This window comes from Vanellus vanellus, assembly GCF_965231255.1.
Source record: "Vanellus vanellus genome assembly, chromosome: 12".
NCBI lineage: Eukaryota > Metazoa > Chordata > Aves > Charadriiformes > Charadriidae > Vanellus > Vanellus vanellus.
Genome location: NC_138917.1, coordinates 10,349,971 through 10,373,082, shown reverse-complemented (window position 1 = coordinate 10,373,082; position 23,112 = coordinate 10,349,971). Strand labels below are relative to the sequence as shown.

General features: G+C 67.0%; 1 protein-coding gene across 1 annotated transcript in view; it reads left to right on the top strand.

The window, feature by feature from the left end:
* Window positions 1–1,097: 1,097 nt before the first annotated feature.
* Window positions 1,098–23,112, top strand: part of PIEZO1 (piezo type mechanosensitive ion channel component 1 (Er blood group)) — a 25,083-nt gene continuing 3,068 nt past the window's right edge. The window contains 42 exon segments of the mRNA XM_082489631.1: window positions 1,098–1,219; window positions 8,494–8,589; window positions 9,844–9,970; window positions 10,363–10,401; window positions 10,494–10,656; window positions 11,685–11,823; window positions 11,997–12,210; window positions 12,456–12,621; window positions 12,841–12,945; window positions 13,054–13,314; window positions 13,430–13,690; window positions 13,761–13,872; window positions 14,026–14,204; window positions 14,289–14,437; window positions 14,635–14,814; window positions 14,894–14,982; window positions 15,390–15,547; window positions 15,622–15,798; window positions 15,930–16,055; window positions 16,152–16,352; window positions 16,436–16,640; window positions 16,774–16,878; window positions 17,459–17,612; window positions 18,166–18,409; window positions 18,560–18,656; window positions 18,768–18,936; window positions 19,014–19,103; window positions 19,249–19,337; window positions 19,529–19,600; window positions 20,052–20,155; window positions 20,232–20,325; window positions 20,652–20,732; window positions 20,835–21,007; window positions 21,089–21,210; window positions 21,306–21,470; window positions 21,544–21,802; window positions 21,881–22,069; window positions 22,320–22,518; window positions 22,521–22,613; window positions 22,751–22,877; window positions 22,966–23,059; window positions 23,061–23,105. Coding sequence (XP_082345757.1) covers window positions 1,156–1,219; window positions 8,494–8,589; window positions 9,844–9,970; window positions 10,363–10,401; window positions 10,494–10,656; window positions 11,685–11,823; window positions 11,997–12,210; window positions 12,456–12,621; window positions 12,841–12,945; window positions 13,054–13,314; window positions 13,430–13,690; window positions 13,761–13,872; window positions 14,026–14,204; window positions 14,289–14,437; window positions 14,635–14,814; window positions 14,894–14,982; window positions 15,390–15,547; window positions 15,622–15,798; window positions 15,930–16,055; window positions 16,152–16,352; window positions 16,436–16,640; window positions 16,774–16,878; window positions 17,459–17,612; window positions 18,166–18,409; window positions 18,560–18,656; window positions 18,768–18,936; window positions 19,014–19,103; window positions 19,249–19,337; window positions 19,529–19,600; window positions 20,052–20,155; window positions 20,232–20,325; window positions 20,652–20,732; window positions 20,835–21,007; window positions 21,089–21,210; window positions 21,306–21,470; window positions 21,544–21,802; window positions 21,881–22,069; window positions 22,320–22,518; window positions 22,521–22,613; window positions 22,751–22,877; window positions 22,966–23,059; window positions 23,061–23,105 — 5,976 coding nt within the window. The 5' untranslated portion in view covers window positions 1,098–1,155.

Below are 23,112 nucleotides of genomic sequence, written 5' to 3'. Positions count from 1 at the left end.
CAGCTGGATGCCAGTTTATTAAGTGCGTTAGGAAAACAAATGCGGGGAAGCCAAAGAATGCGGAAAATTTCATGGGCCAATGCTTCCTGTTAGGGGCTGGCGGTTACCAGCACTACTCGGGGTGCTGCCCGCTGCCCCATGGCCTCGCCGCAGGTTGTGCCCATTGTCCCCCCCTAGCCGGGGCGCAGCTTGGGCTGCGGCGGTCAGCGTGGCACCCAGCTCCGGGGGTGAGTGACCGTGCCCCCAACCCCACCACCACTGAGGCACCCAGCTCCTGGGGCACGGGGTTTGTGCACCCACCTTCCCTCATCTGGGCACCCAACTCCGTGGGAGCATGGCCGTGCCTCTGGCTCCCCAGGGAGTGTGGTGGGCACCCAGCTCCGGGGACGTAGGACCGTGTACCCAGCTCCCGGGGGCGCACGGCCGAACACCCCGCTCTCGTGCAGCGCGGTGGCTGTCCACAGCAGCTTTCTGCCCTGTGCCGCGTTGCTGCCCCGGCTGTGCTGGCGTTACCGAGCCCTGGAGCCTCAAGCGGAGCACTCAGCCTCAATTAGCTCCAGCCTCTTTTATTTTATTATATTTTTTTTTGTGAAGAAAACAGGAAACGCATCAGCTTTTTTTTTTTTAAACTATTTTTTATATATTTATTTTTACCCTGCTGCAAATGCCCTTGCTGCCAGTGGCGGGAACCGGTAGGCTGCAGGGTCGGGGCTCACCCCCTCCCCGGCTGGACCCCTCCGTGTCATGTCCCCCCCCCCCCCGTCGTCGTCCCCCCCCCGCTGCCCGTCGGGGCTGAGACCGGCCAACTCGTGACAGCAGTGGCGGGGCTGCAGTGCCGGCGGGCGGCGCTAGGCGGGGCGGGCGGCGCTGTACTGTACCGTACCGTGCCGTACCGGGGGCAGAACAGAGCAAACCGGAGCCCGACCGTGCCGTGCCGAGCCGTGCCGGACCAGCCCGCCGAGGGGGGCGGGCGGCGCCGCTTATAAAGGCGGCGGGAGCGGGGCGGGGGGAAAACTCCTCCGTTCGCAGCGCTCCGGGACGGGCCAGCGGGGCCTGCCCAGCCCCGGCGGGGCGGAACGGCTCGGCTCGGCTCGGCACGGCGGGGCATGGGCCGTCCCGCCGCCGCCGCCGCCGCCGCCGCCGCCGCCTGAAGGGATGGAGCGGCGGGCGCTGTGCGCGGGGCTGTACTGGCTACTGCTGCCGCTCGCCCTGCTCGCCGGTGAGTGCGGGGCACCGGGGGCGGAGGGGTTGGGTTTTGGGTGGGTGTGGGGGGGGGGTGGTGAGGTGCGCTGTGTCCCCTCCACGCGTCAGCGCGGTCGCGGTGCTCCACAGCCCCCGGGAGGAGCCGCCGGAGGGTCCGTGGGGGAGTGGGTGGCGGGACGCGCGGCGGGTGGCGGGGGGGGTGTCCGCTTCACCCCACCCTGCCCGGCTCTTCCCCCAGCCCCACGCGGGACCGAGCCCGCTCTTCGGGAAACGCTATGACTTCTCCGGGCCGGGTGTGGGGGCAGCGCCCTGGTCGTGCGTGTCGTGTCCCGTCCCCCCCCCCCAGCCCCCCCCAGGCACAGCCAGCGGGCACACACGCACCCCCGGCACCGGCGGCTGTTTGGGGCCAAAACCATCCCGGTTTGGACACCACCGTGTCACCCCACTCGCTTTTCTGCCTCTTGTGAGGTTGGGGGGCAAAGAGGGTGCCGGGACAGCCCTGCGCCTGGCGATGCTCCGGGGGGAGGGGGGTGGGGGGCACCTGGCACCCATCCTGGTTCCGTGCCTGGGTACCGTCCCGGTGCCGCGGCGGGGAGCGGGGCATCCACCTCGGCTGCAGCAGCCTCTTGCGGGGCCGTGGCTCCCAAGCTGCTCCCGGCCCGTTGGGAGCAACGCTGGCTGGCCTTTGAAGGCAGATGCACCACCCACCGAGGCAACCGTCTGGCTACCAGCCTGGAAAATACCCGTGTCCTGGGACGCGCAGAACAAGAATCGGCTCTTTGAACCCCGGCTGCTTGGGGGGAGCCTGTTTGGGGATTCTCCGTTTACCTTTACATAGACGCAAAGGAAAAAAAACCTCTCCATAAACAGGATTGTTCAACGGGCTCCTTGTGCCCGGGACCGGGCAGGGTCCGGCTGCCATCACCGGGCTCACGCCGCCCATGCCGGGGGATCTGCAGCCCCGGGGAAGTAAGCAGTGGCACGACTTTTGGGGTAGTGTCACCCAGAGGGGTGACATCCAGCCAAGCAGCCTTTGTCCCAGCTGCGTTTTTTGGGCAGCCGGGCTGGGGTACGTGGTACTGGCCGTGCCGCCGGTGCGGTGCGGGGCGAGCCTGGCTGGCAGAGGAAGTCGGTGACTGTTGAAAAAGCTTCTCTTTATTTGCCTGGTTTGCTGGAGGAGTGACTCAGTGCATCGCGCAGGATGTGAGGAGGTTAATTATAACCCTGCCTACGAAGGAACGAACGGGGCTGGGAAGGGAAGGTGGCCGGGTGCCGCTTGCACAAGGCCTCCCCGGCCGGAGGGGGTGGCAGCCGCTGCTCCGGGGTGCGCGGGAGCCGCCGGCCGCATCCCATGGGTGCACGGGGGGGGACACGTGGCCTCTGGGTGCGGCCTCGCACATGGGGGCCTCGTGCCCCGATTATACCCATTTGGCCCCAAATCGTGCCAGCCTTACTTGCCCTCTTGCCACGCTCCGGCACGGGATGTTGTGCTGGCGACCCGCTGTCGCCCGTGGCCGGTGGTGCCAGTGGTGTTGGCGTTTCCCCCTCCCTGGTGAGCTCATAGGTGGCTTGTTTAAATTTGGGGCCCCGCTTGGGCGGGGGCTGTCCTGGGGGAGAGCAGCTCCCTCCTGCTCCAGCCGCTTGTCAAAATAGCCGTGCGGGTGACTCAGCTGGGTCTGGGGGGGTCTGGGGCCTCGCATCCGCACCGAAGAGGGGAAACTGAGGCACGGGGGGATGTGGCTCGTCCTGCTGCACCTGGGGGGGGGGGGGGGAAGGAGGAGGAAGAGCCCCGGAGCATGACCCGCCTGTGGCCCTTCCTTCCCCGGCAATTAGGCTCTTCCCAAACGTCCGGAGGATGTTTGGTTGCGGCTCCCGGCCAGCTCGGGGTGGGTGGAGGCGCCGGAGCTGGCCCCCACGGCAGGGCTCAGGGCAACCCTCTGCGTCCCACGGGCTGGCACAGGCACGGACCCCCACGGTGCGGCTCCCAGCCATGCCACGGGCCGTATCCACCCCCGGCGCAGGGAGATGCCTCGGCTCTGTCCTGCCTGCTGGAATTCTGGGGTGCACGGAGCCGGCAGGGGGCACAGCCCGCTGTGCCTTCCCACTAGTGCACATCCCACCCGAGGGGTGACGGGGGTTGGGACCAGGTAGCTGTGCACCGGGACCCGGACCCCCAGGCTGGGTGATGCTCCTGGCTGTGATGCCTCCAGCACGGCTCCGTGGTGCTCAGGCAGAAGCGATGGGTGAGGTGGCAGCGGTGGCAGCCGCCCCCCTCCTTGGGGCTGCGGTGACCCCCAAACCGGGGGCCTGATCCGGGGTGAGGTGAGGACACGGCCCCTCCTGGCTGAGCCCCCTGCCCGGCCAGGAGGTGGTGGGGTGCCGGGGGTCCCTGGGGGGGTCCCGGCTGGCCCTGGGTGCCGCAGGGGGCCGGTGCCCAGCTGGGTGCTGGTGGGCGCGTGGGCTGCAACCAGCTGCCTCCTGCGGTCAGGTGCTTTTTATAAAAAGAAGGGAAATAAAAAAGAGAAAGGAAAAAAAAAAAAAAAAGAAAAAGAAGAAAAAAAATATATATAAAAAAAAAAAGCCACCACTGTCTCCAAGAGCAATAACTCCCGTTTCCTCCCCAGGCGCGCAGGGGGATGGGAGGTGCAGGGCCGGCTGCCTGCAGCCTGCCTGGGCTCTGCCCGCGCCGGGGTGCCCCTCTGCCCGGGACTGAGCCTTTCGCAAAGCCCCCGCGTGGCCCCGTTGAGGTGGGTGATGCTGTGGGGGCTCCCCCGGGGCTCACGCTGCCCCTGAGGCTCTCGGTGTCCCGGCAGGGCTGCTGCAGGTTGGGCTTGCAGGGGCTTTATGGCTCCTGCAGGTCTTCGAAGGCTGGGCAAGGTCAGGTTTAACCCTTTGCCTCCCCTGCGCCCCAGCGCAGGAGAGTCCTGGGGCGCCCGCGGGGACTGGGCGAGGAGAAGGGGGGGCTGTTTGGGCACTGCTTGGCGTTGCTGCATGGCAGACATTGCCACGGTGGGAAATATTATGGTGCACCCAGGAGTGTCCCCGTGTGATGGGAGTGGAGGTCCTTGTGCGCAGGCGGGTGTGAAAGCAGGAGGTGTGCACGGGCATCCCGATGCTGAGCCGGTGGCTCTGGGCGCCCCAAAGGCTCCTCCGGCCCCTTGGCATGGGCTGTCCCCGTCCTGGTGTGTGCCCGGTGTAGGGACCGCAGCCCCTGGGTCTGTGGGTGCCAGGGACAGGGGTGTCCCCAGGCAGTGGGGTGGCAGCGAGCACCCGTTCCCAAAGCTGCTGTGTTCCCTGTCCCATTGCGTGAGCCGCTGGCCGGCTGCTGGGGTTTCCCAGGCTGGCAGCCGTGGCACCCGCTGGCACCCGTCCCAGTGCCCTCCCGGGGCAGCTCCCGCAGCATCCCCGGGGGAGCGGGGCCGGTCTCTGCCTCGGCGCTGGCGGGAGCGGGATTGACTTTCCACAAAAACAGGATACGGCGGGTGAACCGGCGGGGCTGCTCCCTCTTCCCGGAAAGAGGATCTGGGGCTGGGGCTGGGAACGTGCCGGCAGCTGGCTCTGCCAGCCCAGGGGCTCGCTGCTTTGGGACCGACCGGATTTTGGGATGGGGAGAGCCTCTGTGGTCGGCGTTTGTTAGCCTGTCTCTGGTTTGCAGTTGGTGGGTGCAGAGTGCAGGGACCTGGGTGCAAAGTGACCCCTTGGGGACACTGTCTGGATCCCCCCCCCTGCCCTGGGGACCCCAGTTGGGGGCTGTTAGCCAGGAGGGAGGACCCGGCTGTGGGGAAGCGGCTTGGCAGAGCTGCCTGGCTCCGGCAGCAGGTAACGGGCCCGTGTGAGAATAGCAGGGCAGGCAGGGAATTAAAGAGCTCTGCTAATTAATCCTGAGCGGCCGCAGGTCCCTGCAGAGCCAGCGGCTGCGCCGGTGCCAATCGGTGTATGTATGGGCACAGGGCGGATGGTGCTGCGCAGCCCGTGCCTGGGGCTCCCCCATCGCTGGTGGGGGCCGGGGAGCCCCCTTTCCTTTCCCCACGCAGGTGGGTATGGAGCCATCCCCGGGAGCCGGCTGGGCACGGGACGGTGCCCGGTTTGTGGGGAGTGGGCTGCGCCAGACCCCGACCCTCTCCTGCAGCTGCCCTTCCCGCTCTTCCCCGGCCCGGTTGCGGTGGGAGAGACCCGGTGCCGGCTCTCCCTGGTTGCCCCCACCCTTGCTGCCGGGTCCCTGCCCTCACATGGGGTCCTCGATGACCCCCTTCCCCTCCCACGGGGAGATCTCAAGGGGAGACTGAAGGCCGGCGTGAAGGAAACCCGGCACATCTCACCCAGCTCCCCGCTGCTGAGATTTATCTGTCTCCCGGCACATTAACGTCGTTAATATTTCAAGTGCTGCCGGCTGCCAGCGCCGGCCGCGGTGGCCGTGAACTCCCCGGCAGCGTGGGAGCTGGGCCGGCTGCTCCCGACTCCCTTGCGGTGGCGGGGCTGGGGAAAGGGGGGGATCTGGGGCGCGGATGCGGGATAAAACTTTGCTTGGGGGTACACGGGGAGATGCTCAGCGCGGGGCAGATCCTGCCCTGTGCGTGCAGCAGAGGCGAGACCGCGGGGCGTCGTGGGCGATGGGTGCTGCTTACGCGGGGAGGGGGACGGGGGGTGCCGTGGCGCTGCACCCACTCACCCACCCAGCTCCTCGCGGGGACGACGGGGTGCGGGAAGGACGGATTTCGCCGCGGGGGCTGCTCTCCCCACTGCCACTCTTCCCACAGGCCAAACTGGTTTTTCTCCCTGCTCTGGCGCTTTCTCCGCTGTCAGCACTGCGGGGAACTGGTTTTCTCCGACTGGTGCAGGACGGAGCACCCACGCAGCACCGGCGCGGCACACCCCGCTGCCGCCGGCCCTGCCGAGGAGGTGTGGGTGCAAAGCTGGGCACCACAGGTGCTCCCAAACTGGGCTGTGCCATGCCCAGCACACCGTCAGCATCTTTTTCCCCCCTCCTTTTCCATCCTTGAGCCCTTAAACGCTGGTGGAAGCCGGAGGGCACTGACCGTCCTGCCGGGAGCTCTCCCGGTGATGCCTCGAGCCGGGGTGGAGGGGCAGCCGCCGGTCAGAGGGTCCCACGGGTGCTGGTTCAGCCCCAGGGTGCAGCAGCGCGTTCTGCATTTGCAGGTGGCTGCTTTTAGCCCTTCAAGGTGCCACAGGCAATCCCGAGCCACCGCGATGCCCACTCTGTTCTGGCCCCAGCCCGGGAGTAATGTCCCCAGTCCCGCGGGGGACCAGTGCTGGTGGCATAAAATACGTGGGTCACGCTGTCGCTCGGGGCGCGAGTGGTCCCTGCAGCGTGTGTGTGTCCCTCGGTGCCCAGCGATGCCTGTGGGTCTCCCCCCTGTGCCCACGGTCCCCGTTGTCCCCACAGCTCTCGGGCAGACCCCAGCCCAGGCGATGCCAGAGGGACTGTCACAACCAGTACTACCAGTACCCACAGGGTGGCCGCAGCTGGGACAAGGGCTCACGCTGGGGCTGGTTCGCCCCAGACACCCAAAGGACCCTGTCCTGGCTCAGGGGTGCGCTGTGGGGTCAGTGCCAGTACGGGGGGTGCTGGTGGCTGTTGGAGGAGGAGGGGGGGGCTGGCTGGCTCCCACGTAAGCCGGAGCGCGGCTCGCCCACGCGCCGGGAAGGCTCCTCTCGGCCCTGTCGCCGCTGGCGCGGGAAGGGGAATATTTGCTCCATGAGATCATGGTTTGCCGAAACGTAGCCAGCAACCCTCGGCAGCGTGCGGGGAGGTGACGCGTCCTGGGGTCACTGCGGAGAGGTGGCTGGTGGGATGGTGGTCCTGGTCCTCCTCACCCTGGGCTCCCTGTGACACCCCCCCCCACCCCCCGCCCGTGGTTGGGGGCTGTCTGCGCTCCCCAGGGGAGGGAGGTGGCTGGGAACCCTGCTGTGGGGTTGGGGACCGGCATTAGCCCCGACGGGTGCTGCGTGGGATGTGCCCCGGGCTGTGGGGCGCGTTCCTGGGTGTCTCCCATCCCACCGCCCCCGCACCTTCCGAGGATCCCCTGCCATCCCCGGGGTGCCGGGCTGCTCACGGGGCAGGGGGGGCTGCACCGTGTCCCCCGCAGCCGCGCTGTCCCTTGTCCTAGGATGTGCTGTCCCATTGAAACCTCGTAAACACAGGAAGGGCTGTGCCGGGCTGGTGGTGCTGAGCACGTCCCCTGGCGCCCAGCCTGCCCCCCTCCTCACCCCCCCCAGCCCCATGGGGCCATGGGCTGCCTTCTCAGCCCCCACTGCCTCACCCCCTTCCCAAGCGGGGTGCGAAGGGGAGCAGGTCCCTGCCCTGGACATGCAGAGCTGGGGTCCCCAACACTGGTTCCCTGTGGCTGTCCCCTCCCCAGACTGCCCCAGAGGGGTCTCCCCAACCCAGAGTGGGGGGGAACCCCCCCCAGCCTGCTGGGGCCGGGGGGGGGGAGTGCAGGGATACAGCCCTCTGGTTTGCAGGGGAGGGGACAGAGGGATGCCCTGGGACTGCCGGTGGCACAGTTAAAAAGCACAGCCCCCCCCCGCTCGCCTGGCGTGTGTATGCGGTCAACGGGAACGCTGCGTCCCTGGCCGCGGTGGCAGCTGCCCCGGGATGTCCCCGCCACGCGGTCCCTGTCCCCTCCGGCGGCCGCTCCACGGGGCGCTGGCTCGGACCCGCTCCCTGCCCAGCTCCTCTGACAGTTTCACGCCTGCAAACAAGCTGTAATTTAGGTCTAAAAATAAGCGAGGGGGAAGGTGGCGAGCTGGTGGCGTGCCCAGAGCAGGGCTGGGTGCAGGTGAGGGGCTGTGACCGCCCCAGGGTGGCCGTGGGTGGGGGTCCCAGCCCAGCCGTGGGGGTCCCAGCCCAGCGGTGGGGGTCCCTGCAAACCTCGGCATGGTCTTGCAGGAACAATGTGGAAACGCAGCAGATTTTGCTCATGGCTCTTGTCCCCCTGTAACCCCACATGTCTGGGACCTCTGGTGTCCCCCACCTCCCCATGCCACCCATGTGGGACGCTGGGACTGACCCAGCCTGAGCTCCTGCCCGTGTCCCTCTCTGGCATCTCTGGGGGACTTGAGCCCCTGTCCGGGACCACCCATCGTTTTGGGGTGCCTCTCATTTTGGGGTGTCTCTCACCTCCTGCTCAGGCATCCCTCGCTGTGCAGTTTGGGGTGCCATCCTCGGGGAGGGGGGTGGGTGGGATACAGCCAGGGATCCTGGTGGGGTGCGGCACCCTTCCCGTGCCACATCCCCGTCACTAACCCTACCCGTACCTCTGCCCCCAGCCTGCCTCTTCCGCTTCAATGTCCTCTCCCTGGTGTACCTGCTCTTCCTCCTGCTCCTGCCCTGGTTCCCGGGGCCCACCCGGGGCTCCGCCGGAGGTAAGGGGCTCAGCCTGGGACACGGGGACCGGGCAGGGCACGGCGGGCAGAAGGGTGGGCAACTCTGGCCGGGGGGGTGCTGGGCAGCGTGGGGGCTGCCAACCACTCTGCGGCAGGTACCTGCCCTCCTTCCCCTGCGGTTTCCCCCCAGCTGGGCAGCGTGGCTCCGCGTGGCGGCCTCGCTCTGTTAATTATAGCCCAGCGCGGCTATTAATAGGCTTCCCCGCTCCAAAATGGCCAGTTTTGAGCCCCAGCCTTATTAACCAGAAACCTCAGGGCTGGGCTGTGCCCGCCGGGTCGGCAGGGATGAGCAGCCCCTCCGCCCTGCCCGGGGACGTGGGACACGTCCCCCGTGGGGGGCGCAGGGGGTGCATCCCCCATGGCGGGCGCGCAGGTGCCTCCCCTCCGGCGGGCGCGTGGGAGGTGTCATGGGACATTTTTCCCCGCCACGCGGTGGGCACCGGAGTGCCCGTAGTAGCCCTGCTGTCCCCCTGCCCTCCGTGCCAGGCTGAGCCACGCTGTAACGCAAGCCGGCAGCGCCTGGCACGGCCGCGGCTAAAAGCTCTGCCCTCTGAATATTTCATGGGCTCGAGCGGCCCCGGAGCCCGGGTGCTGCCGAGAGCTTTCGCACAGATTTACAGGAAAAAAACAAGCGGAGGGAGAGTTTTTGGCCCGGGGCCGCTCACCGGCCCTCGCGCAGCTGCGGTGGGCTCACTGCCTGTCCCGTGGCCAGGAAAAAAAGGCGCGCGGCCCGGGGAGCCGGGTGGGCTTGGGGGCACGGCTGCAGCTGGTGGAAGGTTTGACGGGGCTCGCGGTGCGGGGGACCCTCTGGCACCCACCCACAGCCGCCCCACAGCACGTTCCACCAGGGATGGGGATGGTGAGCTGCATCCCGATGCTGGTCCTGGTGCGATGGAGCTGGGAAGTGCCCAGTGCCAACTGGGCTGGAGGGTGCTGCAGGGGCAAGGAGGGGGGAGTGTGGTCCCGGGGCCCTGGATCCCTGCATTTGCCCTGTGCCTCAGTTTCCCCAGTAATGCAGTAAGAAAGAGAGTTCTTGGGCTGTGGTGGGTGCACAGCGAGACGTGCAAGGTCCTGGTGGGACCCTCACGCTGGGGCAGACCCCTGGCATCTCTGGGCATGGCTGCAGTGCACTCCTTCCCAGCTCATCCCGGGGGTGCCGGGTCCCCACTGGGGATGCCGGTGCTCCCCGGGGTCACCTCAGGTGATGGGTAATGAGGTACCTGTGTCTCGCAGGTCACACCGGCCGCCTCCTCAAAGCTCTGCTGGGGACCAGCATCCTTTTCCTCCTCGCCCACTTCGTTTTCCAAATATGCCTGTACACGCTGCCCATCCTGGACCAGCTGCTGGGGCCCAGCTGTGAGTACGGGGTGCCAGGGCAACCTGCCATGGGGGTACCCGTGCCTGCCCTCGCTCTCCTGCACCTCTGCCCTCCCAGGCTTCCCCCTCTCCCTGCAGTGCCTCGGGGCTGGGCGCCCAAGATGGTGACGCGTGGGTGTGGGGATCCCATCCTGATGGGTGCTGGGGGGCCACTGAGGCTCTGCGGGATCTCGGCCACGTGCCCAGCAGCAGGGGGGTGCTGTGCCATGCCAGGTTGCCCACTCAGCGCCTGCTGGGCTGGGCACGGACCCTGTCCTGGGCCCCCATGGATGTGGGATGTTCTCCCCGTGGGGAAGCCGCCTGCTCTGGGTGGGCTCGGAGCCCACCCCTGCGGGGTCTGCCAAACTCAGCGCTTCCCTGCTTCCCTGCAGGCAGCACCTGGGAGGTCCTTGCCCGGCATATCGGGGTCACCAGGTAAGGCTACCCCAGCGCTGTGGGGCTGGGGGCTGGCAGTGGCAAGGGGGGGCACCCCTCAGCCCTCCCCTGCCCCGCTCTCCCCCCTCCAGGCTGGACTTGAGCGACATCCCCAACTCGGTGCGTCTCGTGGCGCCCGACGTTGGCATCCTGCTGGTCTCGTCCCTCTGCCTGTGCCTGTGTCGCCACCTCGTCCCCAAGGCCAGCGCTGCTGCCCGCGGCCGGAGGCCGGAGTCCCTGGAGCCCCTTGAGCGGGTGAGAGCCAACCCTGGTGCTGTCGGCAGCATCCCACCCGCCACATCCCGCCGAGCCCCTGCCAGCCTCCCCGGGGCATGGCGGCCGGTCCCTGTCCCCTCCCCAGGGGGGGCAACCTGGCACACGGAGGCTTGGCACGGGGATGTCCCTGGTGGCCGGGGACCCAGACTGGGGCAGTTTTGGCCACCCGGCCGAGCGGGCAGCGGCGGAGGGCTGTGTCATCAGCACGGCACCTCGTAGGGGCCGGGGTGACTCAGCTGCGGAGGAGTGCCCGTGTTTGCTCCCGCGTTGCTATAGGGATCCCGGCAAACAGCCCGGCCCTACGGCACCGCTTGATGCGGGGCTGCCCGCTGGTGGGGGGAGCGCAGTGCCTGCACCCCCAGGCTCCGGCTGGCACCGCCACACCAAAACCCCTGGGCTCAGGAAGGGCAATGGGACAGGCAATCATGGGATGCTGGTGCCCAGTTTGAGCTCGCCGGCGGGGTGCAGGGCTGGGTGCCGTGCCGTGCCATGCCAGCCCTGCCTGGCAGTGCCAGCGGAGCACCGGGACGATGTGCTTGTGGCACTGGGGTCACCCAAACAGACACAACCCCAAGCCGATGGCACCCCCCAGCTCAACAAACACCCCTCGGGGCTCAGCCCTGTTTTGGGGTGCTCCCCACTGGTCCGGGCTGTCGTGGCGGGTGCTCGCCTGCCCCGCTCCGGCCATGGCCGGGCTGTAACCGGAGCACCGGCCGCTACGAATGCCTTTGCTGCGAGTGCGGGGCCAGCGCGGGAGGCAGCCTGGAAAAAAGCTCAGTGCTGGGAACCCGGGCACCGGCGCCAAGAAAAACAGCCGCCTTTCGGAGGCGCTTTCCAAGCGGCTAATGAGATAAACACAGCCAGGTGCCGGGCTGCGCGCCCGCACAGCGCCGGGCAGAGCGCCCCGGCCGTCCACCCGTGCTCTCCCTCAAGTGGGGAAACTGAGGCACGGGGGGCAGCAGTCTGAGTCCAGCCACCGGGCTCACACCGCACTCCTCGCCTGGCAGGGGGAAGAGGATGATGTGGAGCGGCACGGTGGCACGGCTGATGGGGACACGCCACTCAGCACCAGGCTGCGGGTGACGGCTCACTGGCTGCTCTGGCTGGCCGGGAAGGGACTGGCCATCCTGCTGCTGGCCTTGGCTGGTGGGTATGGGACAGGGGGGGACATGCGGTGAGTCAGGGAGGGTCTGACCGTGCTGCCAGGGGGGATGCTCGGTCCAGGGGGGATGCCCAGTCGGGATGATGCTCGGGCGGGGGCTGCATGGCCGGAGGATGCTCCGCCATGCACTGACCGCCCATGGGGCGCTGCTCCCCAGGGATCACCCTGCCCTCCGCCTCCTCCAGCGTCTACTACCTGCTCTTCGTGGGGCTGTGCACGTGGTGGGCCTGCCACCTCCCTGCCAGCCGCCTGGCCTTTGACACCCTCTGCATCCTCGTCGGTGTCTATGCCGGCTGCCACCTCCTCTGCCTCTATGCCTACCAGGCACCTTTCGTCCAGGGGGTCTTCCCACCCCCCACCATATGGGCACGGTGAGTCCCTGGGGAGGGAGTTGTGCCGTGGGTCCCCGTGCCACCCCGATTGAGTGGCCAACCCTGCGCCCTGCTTGGCCCCTGTCCCACCGCCTGCTGTGGTGGGTCCCAGGGGAGGGTGGCCAGAAGCTGCCCGGTGAAGCCGTGTGCTGTGCCAGCGCTGGGACAGTACCGTGGCTGGCAGTGGGGGTCCTGGCTCGGGGCAGGGGGTGGGTGTGATACCACCTCTCGCTCTGTCCCCGCAGGGTGTTTGGCTTCAAGGACATCGTCCTCTACCGCAACTGCTCCCGGCCCAATGCCTTGGTGCTCAACACTGACCACCCCTGGCCCGTCTATGCCAACCCCGGCATCCTGCTCCTGCTCTACTACACCATGGCCACCCTGGTGAAGCTGCGCCGGCTGGACGCCAGGGTGAGGGGCTGCGGGGCTGAGCCGGACCCCATGCCGATGCGTGGTGTGCCCCGCTGTGCTGACTGCCGCAGCCCTGGCACTGGGGGTGCCCGGTGGTGGGGAGGTGGGAGGCAGTGGGGTGCCCGTGGTGGGGGGGTGCCTCGGCATGGGGACGGGACATGATCCTGCTCCCCCAGTGGCTGCAGTGGGGTGCCCTGAGCTGGCTCCTGCCCCTCACAGAGAACCGCGGCACCAGCACAGCCGCCAGCGAGGTGCCCGGAGAGGGAGCTGGTGGAGCTGGAGAGCTGGCCCAAGGACACCGATGGCGTGGCTGAGGACACCAAGGTGGGTTTGGGGGGGAGGCTATGCCCCCCCAAGCAATGCCCCAGCTGCGGGGTGCGGGGTGCTCTGGGGGTGCTGGGGTGGGCTCTGAACCCTCTCTGCCCCCCCCAGCCCATGCTGTGCCCCAGCACCGGGAAGCCAGGCAGCGGCGCTGAGAACTGCACCGTCCACGTTATGGGCAACTCACCGGAGCCGGGTAAGCCCGTCCCCGCCACCTCCCCCTCCCTGAGGCCAGCCCGTGGCCCGGAGGGCAGCTCACGGTCCCCCTCCCCACGGCCAGGCAGGAGGCGTCCGGTGGAGGGGCTGCCCCTGCACGCCCTGGGCCACGTCGTCATGAACCAGAGCTACGTTTGTGCCCTCATCGCCATGATGGTAAGGGGCTGGGGAGGTGAAGGACACGGGGTGGGGGGCGCCTCCCGGCCTGAGCCCGGGTGAACGGCTGCATCCTCCCTTCCCGGGTGAACGGCTGCATCCTCCCTTCCCGCAGGTGTGGAGCATCACCTACCAGAGCTGGCTGACCTTCGTGCTGCTGCTCTGGGCATGCCTCATCTGGACGGTGCGGAGCCGGCATCACTTCGCCATGCTCTGCTCGCCCTTCCTCCTCCTCTACGGCATCGCTCTCTGCAGCCTGCAGTACGTCTGGGGCATGGACCTGGCCCCCGAGCTGCCCACCCGCATCGGCTTCATGAGCCTCAAGCAGCTGGGGCTGGAGCACCCCAAATATCCCTGCTTGGACCTGGGGGCCAAGGTAAGCCCGGTGTCCCCGTCCCTCTCCCCGCTGGCACTCGGCTGTCCTTGCTCACCGCCTGTCCCCGCAGCTCCTGCTCACCCTCACCTTCTGGCTGCTGCTGCGACGGTTCGTGAAGGAGAAGCTGCTAACGAGGAGGTGCCCGGCCACCCCGCTCCTGGAGGTGACCATCTCGGACACGGGTGAGGGCTCCCAGCATCACCCACCCAGAGGGACCCTGTGCCGGGCTGAGCATCCCCGGGGCACGAGTGCCTGGATGCAGGCAGCTGCCGGAGATGGCGGGGGCCGTGTGTGCCCCCAGCCCGGCTGCCTGCAGCCCCCTCCCTGCCTTGCAGAGCCCAGCCGGCAGCGGGACGTGCTGAAGGCACTGGGGGACCTGGTGCGGGATTTCTACGCCAAATACTGGATCTGCGTCTGCGCTGGCATGTTCATCGTGGTGAGCTTCGCCGGGCGCCTCGTTGTCTACAAGATCGTCTACATGTTCCTCTTCCTCCTCTGCCTCACCCTCTTCCAGGTAGGAGGTGCCACAGACGCTATCCCCATCGCCATCGCCATCCCCATCCCTGGTGTGGCCCCACTGATGTCCCTGTCCCCGCAGGTGTACTACAGCCTATGGCGCAAGGTGCTGAAGGGCTTCTGGTGGCTGGTGGTGGCGTACACCATGCTGGTGCTCATCGCCGTCTACACCTTCCAGTTCGAGGACTTCCCCATGTACTGGAGGAACCTGACAGGCCTCACTGATGAGCAGTGAGTGTCCCTGACCCACCGTGGGGTCCCTGCTGCCACCAGCCCCATGGTGGCACCGGGGCATGGCCAAGGGATGCGTTGCACGCGGGGAAACTGAGGCATAGGGGTAGTTGGGGTTGAACCCCGACATGCCAGCTCCATGCCCGTGCAGGGTGGGATGGATGCGGCCCCGCGCTGACTGTCCCCTCCCTGCCTAGGCTGGGTGACCTGGGGCTGGAGCAGTTCAGCGTCTCCGAGCTCTTCTCCAGCACCCTCATCCCGGGCTTCTTCCTCCTGGCCTGCATCCTCCAGCTCCATTACTTCCACCGTCCGTTTATGCACATCACTGACCTGGAGCACATCCCCGCTGCCACTCCATCACCCTGCCACATCCCCAGGTAGGACCCCATGCTGGGGTGACCCCCCTCCTCCTGCACCCTGGGACCCTGTCCCCATGCTGAGCCCTCCACCCCGCAGGCCTGAGGAGCTGCACGGGAGCCGGCTGCTGCGGGATGCGGCTGCTGCTGACAGCGCCGAGACGGGTGACGCCGACGCCGCGTCACAGGGTACTGGGCAGGGACAGGGGGATGGGGTGAGATGGGGTGTCCTCCCAGCCAGGAATGGGCTGGGGGCATGCAGGGATGGATTGGAGCATCCCTCCAAACCAGGAAGGGGCTGGGAGGGTAGGGAAACAGATTTGGGGTGTCCTCCAAGTCTGGGGGGCTGTGGGGGTGGATTGGGGTGTCCTCTGAGTCAGGAAGGGGCTGTGAGTACAGGGATGGATTGGGGTATCGTCCAAGCCAGGAAGGGGCTGGGAGGGTAGGGAGATGGGTTTGGGGTGACCTCCAAGCATGGGAGGTTATGGGGGTGGATTGGGGTGTTCTCCAAGAGTGGGATGATACTGGGATGGGTTGGAGTGTTGTCCAAGCCAGGGTGGCTGCAGATGTGTCTGTGACAGTCCGTGTCCCCACAGTGCCCACCAAATGGGGACTGGTGCTGGAGCGCCTGATCGTTCTGGGCTGGACCTTCTCGGACATGCTGACCCGTGGGCAGGTCTTTGTGGGGCGCCTGCTGGAGCTCCACATCCTCAAGCTGGTGGCTCTCTACACCGTCTGGGTGGCCCTGCAGGAGGTACCAGTCTCAGGACCCTGGGGTAGGGGGGCTCAGCTGGGCACTGCAGGGTGCTGACATGGCCCTTGCCCCAGGTGTCACTGATGAACTTCTTGCTGGTGCTGCTGTGGACCTTCGCCATGCCTTACTGCCGCTTCCGCCACATGGCCTCCTGCCTCTCCACCGTCTGGACCTGCATCATCATCGTCTGCAAGATGCTCTACCAGCTCAAGATTGTTGACCCCAGTGAATACTCCAGCAACTGCACCCAGGTGCCCGGGTGGCCGTGCCGAGGGGATGCTCAGTGCTTGTGGCAGTAACCGGGGGGGGGTCCATGGCTGGAGATGGGGGCCCAGTGGCAGGGGCGAGGGGTGCTGATGCCCAGTGGTGCTCCCCTTTGCAGCCCCAGCTCAACGGCACCAACCTGAGCCCGGAGGAGCTGGGCAACTCCACGCTGTACCGGGGCCCCGTGGACCCTGCCAACTGGTTTGGCATCCGCAAGGGCTACCCCAACCTGGGCTACATCCAGGTGGGCATGGGGACACCCCATCTGTGGGGACCACAAGGGGGGGGGGGGGATGCTCAGTGGCGTGCCATGGTCCTGAGCACCCCCTCGTCCCCCCAGAACCACCTCCTGGTGCTGCTGCTGCTGGTGTTCGAGGCGGTGGTGTACCGGCGCCAAGAGTACTACCGCAAGCAGCACCAGCTGGTGGCCCCCGTCACCGAGACCATCTTTGAGGACATCTCCCGTGAGCACCTCGACCACGGCCTCGGCAGCTGTGCCAAATACTTCCTCAACTACTTCTACTACAAGTTTGGCTTGGAGGTGGGGAGCGGGCACCGCAGGGGGGAGTCCCACCGCTCACGGCACCCCAGGGCTGAGCATCTGCATTTACCCCCCGCCCCCAGATCTGCTTCCTGATGACGGTGAACGTGATCGGGCAGCGGATGAACTTCATGGTGATCCTGCACGGCTGCTGGCTGGTCGTCATCCTGACGCGGCGCCGGCGGGCGGCCATCGCCCGCCTCTGGCCCAAATACTGCCTCTTCCTCGTCATCTTCCTCCTCTACCAGTACCTGCTGTGCGTGGGCATGCCGCCCGCCCTCTGCGTGGGTAAGGGGCAGGAGGGCACGGGGGGCATCTTTGCAGGGGTCAGGGAGGTGGAGGTCCGTGCGTGGGCAGGCTGCCCGCCCCGGGTAAGGGGCCGGGGGGGGCTGGCATCGAGTGTGCCCACCGCCCTCCCCAGACTATCCGTGGCGCTGGAGCCAGGCCCTCCCCATCAACTCGGCGCTCATCAAGTGGCTCTACCTGCCCGACTTCTTCGTGCCCCCCAAATCCACCAACCTCATCAGTGAGTACCCACACACCCACCACCCCCCCCGGCAGCCTCTTGCCCACGGGGGCAACCCAGCCCCTGGCAGCCCCCTGCCTGTTGGGGTACCCTGTCCCGCCCCCCGCTCCCGCTCTGGTCCCTGTCCCCCCCTTGCCCATGGGGGTCCCATCCTGCCCCAAGGAGGGTGAGCAGAGGGGAGGTGGGAGGGTGGAGGGGTGGGTGGGAGGAGCTAAGAGAGCCACACCCCCTTAGGGTGGGGCTTGACATATCCCCACCCACTTGTGGGGGGGCTGGGGAAGAGCCCCACCCCCCTATGGGAGGGGCTTGTTTGAAGTCCCACCCCCTTTGGGGAGAAGGTGGGGCCTGGGGAGAGCCACACCCCTGGGAGGGGCTTGAAAGCCACACCCCAGAGGGGAGGAGTCTGTGGAGAACCACGCCTGTTATAGGACCATAATAAAAACCACATCCTGGGGGAGGAGTGGCCTGGGATGCTCCACCCACCAGGGAGGGGCTTTGTGGATGCCACGCCCACTGCTCATAGGGGGCGTGGTCCACCAGAGCCCCACCCACCCCCCCAATCTGAGCCATGTGCCCGCAGATGACTTCGTGCTGCTGCTGTGCGTGGCCCAGCAGTGGCGGGTGTTCGAGGCCGAGCGCACCGAGGAGTGGCTGCGGGCGGCCGGTGAGAACGCCGACCGGCTCGACCTGGCACGGGACCCCCACAACCCCACGCCCAACTTCATCCACTGCCGGTGGGCACTCATGAGCCGGGGATGGGATGGGGTGGGGTACCTGGGGGTGTGGAGGTGGGACACCCCCACCCCAGGATGGGACACCCCTCCCTGAGATGGGACCCCCTGGGGTATGGACAGGATGGGACCTGCAGGCAGTGGGACCTGCTGGGCTGGGATCCCCTATGATGGAGATGGGACCCCACTGGTGCTGGGACTCCTTTGGGTCAGGGAAGCCCTCCCCACCATGCTGGGCTGGGACAGGACACCTATCCGTGGCTGGAACAGGAGACCCCCTGCCACTAGGATGGTATCCTCAGGTCTGGAACGGGAACACCCTGAGTCTGTGCTGGAAGGAGATATGGTGGTCCAGGACACCCATGGATGGTGCAGGGCCCCCATGGGCACTGGGACCCCATAGACTGGGACAAGAGCACTTTGTCCCCCAAGATAGGGCTGATGCAGGGAATGGGACCATGCTGGTTTGGCTGGGGTGTGGGGGTAGCACCTTGCTGCACCCCAAAACTAGGTGGTGCTGAGCATGGGGTCCTTCTCTGAGCACCCCATCCTGCAGGTCATATTTGGACATGGCGAAGGTGGTGGTCTTCCGCTACCTCTTCTGGTTCGTGCTGGTGGTGGTCTTCATCACTGGGGCTACCCGCATCAGCCTCTTCGGCCTCGGCTACCTGCTGGCCTGCTTCTACCTCCTCCTCTTTGGTACCGCCATGCTGCGCAAGCCGGCACGGGCTCGCCTCGTGCTCTGGGACTGCCTCATCCTCTACAACATCACCGTCATCATCTCCAAAAACATGCTGTCGGTGAGGGCTGCTGACCGCGCAACAGCTCCTGGGCTGCTCCTCGGGGTCACCCACCCCCTGGGCATCCCCTGGGGAGGGGACTGGTGGCAGCACTTGTCCCCCCGTGGCTGTCCCCAGACAAACCTCATGCTCTGCACTCTCTCCCTGCAGCTCCTCTCCTGCGTCTTCGTGCAGCAGATGCAGAGCAACTTCTGCTGGGTGATCCAGCTCTTCAGCCTGGTCTGCACCGTCAAGGGCTACTACGACCGTGAGTGCTGGCCTGGGGGGAGGGGATCTGGGGGCTGCCCTGCCTGAACTGGTGGGGTTGGGGATGCCGGTTTGGGCTGCTGCCTGACCTGCCCGCATCTCTGCCTGCCAGCCAAGGAGATGGGCAAGGACCAGGACTGCTCGCTGCCCGTGGAGGAGGCGGGCATCATCTGGGACAGCATCTGCTTCTTCTTCCTCCTGCTCCAGCGCCGCGTCTTCCTCAGTTACTACTTCTTGCATGTCATGCTGGACCTCCAGGCTTCTGCCCTGCAGGCTTCCAGGTGGGGCTGGGGTCCTGGAGGGTCCCCGCGGGTGCTGGGGTACCGGTGCCACCCTCACCCTCCCACTGTCCCTGCAGGGGTGTTGCGCTGTTCAAGGCCAGCATCCTGAAGAGCATGCGCTCCCACCGGCAAGCCGAGAAGAAGTCGCTGGCCCAGCTGAAGCGGCAGTGAGTGGGTTTTGGGGGGGCACCTGGGATCCCCCCTGCCCTGCAGCCGCCTCCACCTTGGGGCAACCCCTGTGTGGGTGGGCTGGATGGGGGTGCCCCCGGGGGGTTTGGGGGAGCGGGCTCCGCAGCATCCTCTGCCTGGCAGGATGGAGCGGATCCGGGCCAAGCAGGAGAAGTACCACCAGGAGCGGCTGCCCAGAAGCACTGGCGAGGGGCAGGATGAGGCCAGGCCAGGTGAGAGCTGGGGGGTCCCCCCCTTGTCCCCCCCGCCCCTCTCTGGGCACAGCAGGGTGACCACAACTCATCATTGATGCCTGTCCCGGTGGAACCCCACGGAGCATTGCGGTGAACCCCCTTCCCTGCCGCCCGGTTTCCCCCTGCGCCGGGGCTGGCCGTGCTCAGCATCCCTGTCTGCTGTCCCACAGCACCTGGCAGCCCAGTGGACCCTTCCCAGCAGAGGGAGCGGTGGTGGCGGCCATGGTTAGACCACGCCGCAGGTACTGCCCCGGCACAGGGGCCATAACGGGGCGCAGCCCCTCGGCAAGGTCCCTCCGCCGGGGACCACTAACACCTGCAGGGAGCGGTGGTGATGGTGCTTTCGGCAAAGTGACACCCTGCATGTCCCCTGACCCCGTGCTTGGCCGCAGGGCACTAACCAGGGCTGCTCTGCTTACCAGTGCTAACGGGGTGTTGGACTGGGGGTGCTGGGCTGGGTTTGGGGTTATCAGCATTGGTCGCCTCTGAACGCCGGCACTGGAGGGACCCCGCTTTGGGGACATGGGAGTTGAGTCTTTGTCCCCAACGGAGATCCCCAGGGGTGTCCTCGGCACCGTGCTCGCAGCACCGTGTCAGGTAGAGAGCACGGGGGTGACGGTGGCCATGCCGTGACACCCCGTGCCATGCCACCGGGCACCGGCCATGCCGTGACACCCTGTGCTGCCCCGGCAGTGCTTCATTCGGGGGAATACTTCCTCTTCGAGTCGGACAGCGAGGAGGAGGAGGAGGCAGCGGTGCTGGAGGAGCCACGGCCGGGCAGGCAGAGCGCCTTCCAGGTGAGCGTGGCTGGGGTGCTTGGGGGGGTCTCATGATGCCCGCGGGGCACTGACAGCCCCTCTCTCCCCCCCGCAGCTCGCCTACCAGGCCTGGGTGACCAACACCAGGACGGCGCTGGAGCAGCAGGAGCAGGAGCAGCTGGAGCGACCTGGTGCCGAGGTCACTGCAGGTGGGTCTGGCTCACCCCAAAATGGGGCTGGAGGGGGTGGGAGGGGATGCAGCCCAGTCCCGCGCCTGCTGTTTGCCCTGGCTGCTGTCAGCGTGCCATAATGGGGCATCGCCTCAGTGGGGTTCCTAGCATGCGTGTGTGGACTCTCAGATGGCTACGATGGGGTTGGGCACAAGCTGTTACAGCTCTCCTTTGCTGCCCACACTGGTTTTACGCTGGATGGAGGGATGAGGTGATGAGCGGGAGAGCCCCACTGGGGCCCAGAAACAATGTCCACCCTCCGCTGAGGTGGTCCTACCCCTTCCCGGGGGGTCTGACTCTTGCAGAGGACAGCAGAGGGAGGGAGGAAGAGTTGGAGGCGCCCGAAGAGGTTGAAGGCCAGGAGGAAGAGGAGGAGGAAGGCTCTGGTATGTGGGCAGCAGGATCACAGCGCAAGGGGGTGCTGGGGGGAACGGGGGTCCGAGCAGGCGCAAAGTGACACCCCCCCCGCCCTCTCCTCGCCCTGGCAGAGCGGAGCAACGTGGTGCAGCGGGTGCTGAACACCCTGCGGTTCCTGTGGGTGCTGTGCCGGGCCATGGTGGACGGGCTGACCCAGTGGCTGGAAGCCTGCACCCGGGAGCACACCGACATGTCCACCGTCCTGCGCCTTGAGAGATACGTCCTCACGCGCCGCCTGGCCACGGTGAGCCCCCGGGGACACGCACCGGGGTACGGGGAGGGTGGTGGCAGCCCCGCGGTGGCGCTGACCCCCTGCCTGCTGCAGGGAGAGGATGTGCACCGTGGAGTCCTGGATGAGCTCTACCTGCTGCCACCGGAGGAGGCCCCCGAGGATCCGAGCCCATGGGGGTCTAGGGGTTCGGACCCCCAAAACGGCATCGCTTCCAGGCAGGTGCATAGATACCCCCGAGGGGGCAGCCGGCAGTGCCACGGGCAGGGATCGGCAGGCAGGGGGCTCACCCCTGTCCCCGTGCTGTCCCCAGTGGGCACCGAGGAGCCACCCCCGCCCCGGCAGGATACCCACTGCCCAGGGGCAGCCAGGAGCAGGTGACAACCTGGGGGTCCCGGGAGGATGTGGCCGGGTCTCAGGAGCTCCTGGCCCTGCCCCAGAACCGGAGCCGGACGGCCAGCGAGCTCCTCATGAGCAGGTACGGGGACGTGGGGACCATGGGGACGGGGCTGGGGGTGACAGCATGGGCTCACCTCCCCTGCACCCCGCAGGCGGCTGTACTTCCCTGAGCTGGAAGAGTCGGAGCAGTTTTATCGGTCCCACAACCGGTTCCTGAAGCTGCTGCTGGCCGGGTACCGCTGCGTGGCCGCCCACTCTGAGCTGCTCTGCTACTTCATCATCATCCTCAACAACATGGTGACCGCCTCCGTCATCTCACTCTTCCTGCCCATCCTCGTCTTCCTCTGGGCCATGCTATCCATCCCCCGGCCCACCAAGCGCTTCTGGATGACGGCCATCATCTTCACTGAGGTGGGCAGGGGGTGGCTGGGGAGGGGATGGTGCCACCCGGCCCCCGGCTGCCACCCACTGACCCCTTTGTCCCCACAGGTCATGGTGGTGGTGAAATACCTCTTCCAGTTTGGGTTCTTCCCCTGGAACGGCTACGCCATGCTGGTGCGCAACGAGGGCAAGCCCTTCTTCCCACCCCGCATCCTGGGCTTGGAGAAGACTGACCGCTACATCAAGTACGACCTCATCCAGCTCCTGGCGCTCTTCTTCCATCGCTCCCTGCTGCTGGTGAGTCCTGGGGCATGGACACCACCACGGGCATTGCCTGGGCGGGCATCCCCGGGATGCTCCTGGGAGCGATGAGGGCTCTAGAGAGCACCCAGTGGGTGCTTGGTGGCTCTGCCTTGGTTTCCACCCAAGGCACCTATTGCTGGTGGTCCTTGGGGTGCAACCAGAGCCGATGCTGCAGGATGGGGTGTGAGGGGCATGGGGTGGGGGACATCAGGAACCCCATCCCCCTGACTGCAATCCTTCCCAGTCCTACGGGCTGTGGGACCACGAGGAGGACCCCTTCCCCAAGAAGAAGGCAGAGGTGGAGCGAACAGAGGACGAGGAAGAGGAGGAGAGGCGGGAGGAAGCAGCATCCCCGCCACTGCCAGTGGGTGAGGAAGGGACGGAGGCGCTGGCAGAGCCGGAGGCACCGGGTGCAGCCACGGGACCGGAGCCAGAGGGCGATGCCGTGGGCGAGAAGAAGGGCCCAGGGCCACACAGCTCCGCTTCAGGAGGAAGAAGTGGCGGGTGAAGAAGCAGCTGGAGGTGGCTCCGGAGGAGGGTGAGTGCTGATTCACAGCCCTCATGCCCCGGCAAGGGGCAAGGCTGGTGTCCCCCAGGGCAGAGGGGTGCTGGGGCTGGGCAGGATGGGGCCCTGCAGGACCCTGGGCTGTCACCCATGCTGTGCCTCACCCTCAGAGGATGGGAGGAGGGAGGAAAAGGAGGAGGAGGAGGAGAAGGAGGAGGAGGAAGAGGCAAGACAGAGCCACGCTCAGAGGAAGCTGAAGGCGTTTGGGCTGCGGGTCAAGCTCTTCTTCCTCACCATGTGAGTGCCCCGTGGCGCTGGTTGGGGTGGGGGGGTGCGGGGTGCAGCCTTGGAGTCATCTGTCCCCTCTGTCCCCCGTGCTTTCCAGGGCTCAGAACATGTATCAGCCGGTGCGTGGATTCTTCCGGGACATCCTGCACACTCAGCACCGGGCGGCCACTGATGTCTACGCTTTCATGTTCCCTGGCCGATGTGGTCGACTTCATCATCATCATCTTCGGTTTCTGGGCCTTTG